This window comes from Oncorhynchus kisutch, unplaced genomic scaffold (genome assembly GCF_002021735.2).
Source record: "Oncorhynchus kisutch isolate 150728-3 unplaced genomic scaffold, Okis_V2 scaffold3958, whole genome shotgun sequence".
NCBI classification, from domain to species: Eukaryota; Metazoa; Chordata; class Actinopteri; order Salmoniformes; family Salmonidae; genus Oncorhynchus; species Oncorhynchus kisutch.
The window spans coordinates 165,632-173,149 of record NW_022265903.1 but is presented as its reverse complement, the minus strand read 5'-3'; the positions used below and the strand labels follow the sequence as shown (position 1 = coordinate 173,149).

Here is a 7,518-nt window from a genome sequence, read left to right as displayed (position 1 = left end):
GGGAAGAGGGAGAGAGAGATAGAGAAGAGAGCAGAGAGCAGAGAGAAATTAGAGAGAGCAGAGGGAGTGAGAGAGCAGAGAGGGCAGAGAGAGTAAGAGCAGATAACTAGAGCAGAAAGAGAGCAGAGAGTGAGCAGAGAACAGAGAGAGCGCAGAGAGCAGAGAACAGAGTGAGAGAGAAGAGAATAGAGAGAAGCGAGAGAGCAGAGAGAGAGAGAGAGAGAGAGAGAGCTGAGAGAAAGAGAGCAGGCTGAGAAAGCAAAGAGAGTGAGAGTGCAAAGAGAGAGAGAAGAGCAGAGAGAGAGAGCAGAGAGAGGGCAGATAGAGAGAGAAGAGAGCAGAGAGCAGAGAGAGGGCACAGAGAGAGGACAGAGAGATGGCAGAGAGAGAGAGCAGAGGGAGAGAGAGAGAGAGAGAGCAGAGAACAGAGAGAAAGCAGAGAGGGCAGAGATAGTAAGAGCAGATAACGAGAGCAGAAAGAGATCAGAGAGAGAGAGCATAGAGCAGAGAGAGCAGAGCAGAGAACAGAGATAGCAGCAGAGCAGAGAGCAGAGAGCGAGAGAGAGAGAGGAGAGAGAGCAGAGAACAGAGAGAAAGCAGAGAGAGCAGAGAACAGAGAGAAAGCAGAGAGAGCAGAGAACAGAGAGAAAGCAGAGAGAGCAGAGAACAGAGAGAAAGCAGAGAGAGCAGAGAACAGAGAGAAAACAGAGAGAGCGAGCAGAAAGAGAGCAGAGAACAGAGAGAGCAGAAAGAGAGCAGAGAACTCTGTTGCTATAGTGACCCTGCATCACAACACTCTGTTGCTATAGTAACCCTGCATTACAACACTCTGTTGTACAATTTGTTTAATTCTGTTCCACATATTTAATTGTTTTGTATTTCATTTCATATTTGTTTCATGTTTCAACCAGTCGCAGGTTAACATCAACCTGACAGAGGAAACGTTAAATCAATAAACAAACTGTTTTCACAATTAACAGCCTTTTCTTGTTTCAAGTCTGTTTTATTATGAACAGTACAATATATCCTTGTTTACTTGTACAACTATGGAGCGTATGTCCATATATAATTATACAACTATGGAGCGTATGTCCATATATAATTATACAACTATGGAGCGTATGTCCATATATAATTATATATAATTATACAACTATGGAGCGTATGTCCATATATAATTATACAACTATGGAGCGTATGTCCATATATAATTATATATAATTGTACAACTATGGAGCGTATGTCCATATATAATTATACAACTATGGAGCGTATGTCCATATATAATTATATATAATTGTACAACTATGGAGCGTATGTCCATATATAATTATATATAATTGTATATAATTATACAATTTGTTATTCAACATAAAATACATGTTATTGTAAGAGGTCCTGGGTCAAGGTCACAATTATAGGAAGACGCGCATGTGTGTGTGTGTGTGTGTCCAGAGTGTGTGTGTCCAGAGTGTGTGTGTGTGTGTGTCCAGAGTGTGTGTGTGTGTGTCCAGAGTGTGTGTGTGTGTGTCCAGAGTGTGTGTGTGTGTGTCCAGAGAGTGTGTGTGTCCAGAGTGTGTGTGTCCAATGTGTGTGTCCAATGTGTGTCCAATGTGTGTGTGTCCAGTGTGTGTCCAATGTGTGTGTGTCCAGTGTGTGTCCAATGTGTGTGTCCTGTGTGTGTGTGTTTCCTGTGTGTGTGTGTGTGTGTGTGTGTTTTTGTGTTTGTCCAGTGTGTGTGTGTGTCCAGTGTGTGTGTTTGTCCACTGTGTTTGTGTGTGTGTTTGTTTGTCCAGTGTGTGTGTATGTGTGTGTTTGTTTGTCCAGTGTGTGTTTGTTTGTCCTGTGTGTGTGTGTGTGTGTCCAGTGTGTGTGTGTGTGTGAGTCCAGTGTGTGTGTGTGTATCCAGTCTGTGTGTGTGTTTTTTGTGTGTTTGTCCAGTGTGTGTGTGTGTTTTTGTGTGTTTGTCCAGTGTGTGTGTGTGTATCCAGTCTGTGTGTGTGTTTTTGTGTGTGTATCCAGTCTGTGTGTGTGTTTTTGTGTGTTTGTCCAGTGTGTGTGTGTGTGTGTGTGTGTGTGTGTTTGTCCAGTGTGTGTGTGTGTGTGTGTGTGTTTGTCCAGTGTGTGTGTGTCCAGTGTGTGTGTGTGTGTGTGTTTGTCCAGTGTGTGTGTGTGTGTGTGTTGTTGTGTGTTTGTCCAGTGTGTGTGTGTGTGTGTTTGTCCAGTGTGTGTGTGTCCAGTGTGTGTGTGTGTCCAATTGTGTGTGTGTTTTTGTCCAGTGTGTGTGTATGTCCAATTGTGTGTGTGTGTGTGTGTGTGTGTTTTGTCCAGTGTGTGTGTGTGTGTGTGTGTTGTTGTGTGTTTGTCCAGTGTGTGTGTGTCCAGTGTGTGTTTGTCCAGTGTGTGTGTGTGTGTGTGTTTTTGTGTTTGTCCAGTGTGTGTGTTTGTCCACTGTGTTTGTGTGTGTGTTTGTTTGTCCAGTGTGTGTGTGTGTGTGTGTGTTTGTTTGTCCAGTGTGTGTTTGTTTGTCCTGTGTGTGTGTGTGTGTCCAGTGTGTGTGTGTGTGTGAGTCCAGTGTGTGTGTGTGTATCCAGTCTGTGTGTGTGTTTTTGTGTGTTTGTCCAGTGTGTGTGTGTGTTTTTGTGTGTTTGTCCAGTGTGTGTGTGTATCCAGTCTGTGTGTGTGTTTTTGTGTGTGTATCCAGTCTGTGTGTGTGTTTTTGTGTGTTTGTCCAGTGTGTGTGTGTGTGTGTGTGTGTTTGTCCAGTGTGTGTGTGTCCAGTGTGTGTGTGTGTGTGTCCAGTGTGTGTGTGTGTGTGTGTTTGTCCAGTGTGTGTGTGTGTGTGTGTTGTTGTGTGTTTGTCCAGTGTGTGTGTGTGTGTGCGTTGTTGTGTGTTTGTCCAGTGTGTGTGTGTGTGTCCAATTGTGTGTGTGTTTTTGTCCAGTGTGTGTGTATGTCCAATTGTGTGTGTGTGTGTGTGTCCAGTGTGTGTGTGTGTGTCCAGTGTGTGTGTGTGTGTTTGTCCAGTGTGTGTGTTTTTGTGTGTTTGTCCAGTGTGTGTGTGTGTGTGTTTGTCCAGTGTGTGTATGTCCAATTGTGTGTGTGTGTGTGTGTGTCCAGTGTATGTGTGTGTGTGTCCAGTGTATGTGTGTGTGTCCAGTGTGTGTGTGTGTGTGTCCAGTGTGTGTGTGTGTCCAGTGTGTGTGTGTGTGTGTGTGTGTGTGTGTGTGTCTAGTGTGTGTGCGTGTGTGTTTGTCCAGTGTGTGTGTGTGTGTTTTTGTCCAGTGTGCGTGTGTGTGTGTGTGTTTTTGTCCAGTATGTGTGTGTGTGTGTGTCCAGTGTGTGTGTGTGTGTCCAGTGTGTGTGCGTGTGTGTTTGTCCAGTGTGTGTGTGTGTGTGTTCAGTGTGTGTGTGTCCAGTGTGTGTGTTTGTGTCTAGCGTGTGTGTGTGTGTGTTTGTATCCAGCGTGTGGGTGTGTGTGTGTGTCCTGTGTTTGTGTGTGATTGTCCACTGTGTTTGTGTGTGTGTTTGTTTGTCCACTGTGTGTTTGTTTGTCCTGTGTGTGTGTGTGTGTGTGTGTGTGTGTGTCCAGTGTGTGTGTGTCCTGTGTGTGTGTGTGTTTGTCCACTGTGTTTGTGTGTCCAGCGTGTGTTTGTTTGTCCTGTGTGTGTGTGTCCAGTGTGTATGTGTGTGTCCAGTGTGTGTGTGTGTGTGTTTTTTTTGTCCAGTGTGTGTGTGTTTGTCCAGTGTGTGTGTGTGTGTGTGTTTGTGTGTGTGTTTTTGTCCAGTGTGTGTCCAGTGTGTGTGTGTGTGTCCAGTGTGTGTGTGTGTTTTTTTTTGTCCAGTGTGTGTGTGTCCAGTGTGTATGTGTGTGTCCAGTGTGTGTGTGTGTGTGTGTGTGTTTTTTTTTGTCCAGTGTGTGTGTGTGTGTCCAGTGTGTGTGTGTGTGTGTCCAGTATGTGTCCAGTATGTGTGTGTGTCCAGTGTGTGTGTGTGTGTTCAGTGTGTGTGTGTGTCTGTGTCCAGCGTGTGTGTGTGTGTGTGTTTGTCCAGTGTGTGTGTGTCCAGTGTGTGTGTGTGTGTGTGTTTGTCCAGTGTTTGTGTGTGTGTTTGTGAGTCCAGTGTGTGTGTGTGTGTGTGTGTGTTTATCCAGTGTGTGTGTGTGTGTGTGTCCAATTGTGTGTGTGTGTGTGTGTGTGTCCAGTGGGTGTGTGTGTGTGTGTGTGTTTTTGTTTGTCCAGTGTGTTCAGCGTGTGTGTGTGTTTGTGTCCAGCGTGTGGGTGTGTGTGTTTGTCCAGTGTGTGTGTGTGATTGTCCAGTGTGTGTGTGTGTGTGTGTGAGTGTGTGTTTGTCCAGTGTGTGTGTGTGTGTGTGTGTGTTTGTCCAGTGTGTGTGTGTCCAGTGTGTGTGTGTGTGTTTTTGTCCAGTGTGCGTGTGTGTGTGTGTTTTTGTCCAGTATGTGTGTGTGTGTGTCCAGTGTGTGTGTGTGTGTGTTTGTCCAGTGTGTGTGTGTGTGTTTGTCCAGTGTGTGTGTGTGTGTGTTCAGTGTGTGTGTGTCCAGTGTGTGTGTTTGTGTCTAGCGTGTGTGTGTGTGTGTTTGTATCCAGCGTGTGGGTGTGTGTGTGTGTTTGTCCAGTGTGTGTGTGTGTGTGTGTGTTTTTCCAGTGTGTGTGTCCAGTGTGTCCAGTGTGTGTCCAGCAGGTGTGTGTGTCCAGTGTGTGTGTGTGTCCAGTGTGTGTGTGTGATTGTCCAGTGTGAGTGTGTGATTGTCCAGCGTGTGTGTGTGATTGTCCAGCGTGTGTGTGTGATTGTCCAGCGTGTGGGTGTGTGTGAGTGTGTGTTTGTCCAGTGTGTGTGTGTGTGTGAGTCCAGTGTGTGTGTGTATGTATATTCAATGTGTGTGTGTGTGTGAGTCCAGTGTGTGTGTGTGTGTGAGTCCAGTGTGTGTGTGTGTGTATGTATGTTCAATGTGTGTGTGAGTTCAGTGTGTGTGTGTGTATCACTGACAGAGGGAAACTGAATGTCCATCATCCCAAACCCTAAACCCTGGATAGAGGGGCTCAGTGAATGTGGAGGTGAATGTGATCAGGTGGGTCAGTGTGTCAGAGGAGGCTCTATAGAAGGACAGAGTGCCGGCTGGCCAGTCCAGATACACTCCTACTCTGTGGGAGCTGGAGGAGGGGACGTCTATGGTAGTGGGTTTATCATTGTGCCTGGCATAGTAACGGTTGTCAGAGCAGAACAGACTCCAGGACTTGTCATTGTATCCAAGACAACAGTCATAACCCCCTCCTCTCCTGCTGATTCCTTTATATGTCACTCCTATATCAGCCCCCCTCCCACTCCACTCTACCTCCCAGTAACAGCGCCCAGTCAGACCCTCTCTACACAGCACCTGTCTATAGACCTCAAATCTCTCTGGGTGATCAGGATACGGCTGCTCCTCTGTCCTCCATGTCACCTTTCTGTTCTCCTCAGACAGAGAGAGGAGTCTGTTTACTGTGTTTGGGTCCAGTGTGAGATCACAGACATCTGATGGATGAAACCAGACACAACACACACACACACACACACACACACACACACACAAAGCAACTCTTTGTAAACGTTGGTGTCCCTGATTTCTGCTTCTGTAGAACTACAGCTGATATTTAATATGACCAAGTCAGTAATGATGTTGGTCTTTGACTTAACTTGAATTAAGACTTATTCTTAGTCATATTCTTCACAGCAGTCAACACTCACATTTTCTAATCCCAGGTTTCATTCTGTTCTCTCCACCTTGTTCCACACTGTAGCGGTAAGCAGAAGAACAGACAGTCATTGAGGGAAAACACGTGAACACACACACACACACACACACGCACACACACACACACACACACACACACACACACACACACACACACACACACACACACACACACACACACACACACACACACACACACACACACACAGCATATAACTTTGTCCAAGTGTTGGTAAGAATGTTTGTCTTAACCAGCCTGATAAGTCCAACATGTCTGATATGAACATTGACATAAACCCTCGACATACTTGAGTTTCTCCAGTCTGCAGTGTGGATCCTCCAGTCCAGCAGAGAGCAGTCTGACTCCTGAGTCTCCTGGGTGATTGTAGCTCAGGTCCAGCTCTCTCAGGTGTGAGGGGTTTGACCTCAGAGCTGAGACCAGAGAAGCACAGCCTTCCTCTGTGACTAGACAGCCTGACAGCCTGCAAAGAGTCAAATTATATTAAAATCACACTGATATTCTTTGGTGGTGAAAGTAGTGGCAGTATATTTTTGTGTCAGTGTCCTGAAACCTTCCATATCTATTCGTAAAATAGTGTATCATCATAAAAAATGACAAATGATCAAAGTATTGCCTGCAGATAGAAACATGTCTAGTACAAATATTATAGTAGACTGACCAGACCAGTTTAAAAAGCAGAATCAGTCAGAAGACAGACAGTGAGGTATCAGATTTAGATTGTATTGAGTATACAGTCCACAGCATATCTATTTAGACAGTGAGGTATCAGATTTAGATTGTATTGAGTATACAGTCCACACCATATCTATTTAGACAGTGAGGTATCAGATTTAGATTGTATTGAGTATACAGTCCACACCATATCTATTTAGACAGTGAGGAATCAGATTTAGATTGTATTGAGTATACAGTCCACACCATATCTATTTACACAGTGAGGTATCAGATTTAGATTGTATTGAGTATACAGTCCACACCATATCTATTTACACAGTGAGGTATCAGATTTAGATTGTATTGAGTATACAGTCCACAATATATATTATACTGACCTCAGAGTCTCCAGTTTACAAATTTAAAACTGTAAGCTTCACTGTCCAAACACATATGGTGTGGACTATGTATGTCTGGTAAACACATGTGGATCTGGTAAACAGTTATCACTTGTTGACCAACTACAGGAATACTGACCTCAGAGTCTCCAGTTTACAGTGGGGATTCCCCAGTCCAGCAGAGAGCAGCTTCACTCCTGAATCCTTCAGGTCATTGTTACTCAGGTCCAGCTCTCTCAGGTGTGAGGGGTTTGACTCCAGAGTTGAGACCAGAGAAGCACAGCCTTCCTCTGTGACTCCACAGCCTGACAGCCTGACAAAGAGATCATCATGACTACACAAACACACTGTTAATTTAACACCAGTAGTGTAGAAGGACGATGGCAGATGCATTTGGTTTATTTTCTCAAACATATAGATTCATCTTCCGTTTCCATCTTCCGTTTCCTAGAATTGTGTGGTCATATTGTTATACTAATGTGAAAATCAATGAATTTATTGAATATGTTTTTCAAAATAATATATTATACATATTATAATTCATATTTTTCTCTAAACTGAATATTTCTTCCTGATGATTAGTTCTTATATGTCATTTTATTTACTCACAGAGCAGCTCTGGAGGCTTTGACCACTGGCAGCAGCCTCAGAAGACCTTCCTCTGATCTGGAGTATTTCTTCAGGTCAAACAC

At 44.5% G+C, this 7,518-nt stretch overlaps 1 protein-coding gene across 1 annotated transcript; it reads right to left on the bottom strand.

The window, feature by feature from the left end:
* Window positions 1-4,905: 4,905 nt before the first annotated feature.
* Window positions 4,906-7,234, bottom strand: LOC116372497 (stonustoxin subunit beta-like). The gene is made up of 4 exons (XM_031821303.1): window positions 6,966-7,234; window positions 6,061-6,234; window positions 5,746-5,792; window positions 4,906-5,532 (listed from the first exon to the last, which is right to left on the bottom strand). The coding sequence occupies exons 1-4, from the start codon at window positions 7,217-7,219 to the stop codon at window positions 5,000-5,002; spliced, it is 1,008 nt and encodes a 335-aa protein (XP_031677163.1). The 5' UTR covers window positions 7,220-7,234; the 3' UTR covers window positions 4,906-4,999.
* Between the last annotated feature and the right edge of the window lie 284 nt (window positions 7,235-7,518).

Excerpts from the sequence above, each read along its gene's own strand:
- LOC116372497 (XM_031821303.1), bottom strand. The coding sequence starts at position 7,219 with ATGCATCTGCCATCGTCCTTCTACACTACTGGTGTTAAATTAACAGTG. Across the intron at positions 5,793-6,060 it reads TGCAGACTGGAGAAACTCAA|TGTGGAACAAGGTGGAGAGA; the intron begins GTATGTCGAGGG and ends TTACCGCTACAG. Across the intron at positions 5,533-5,745 it reads GAAACCTGGGATTAGAAAAT|ATGTCTGTGATCTCACACTG; the intron begins GTGAGTGTTGAC and ends TTCATCCATCAG.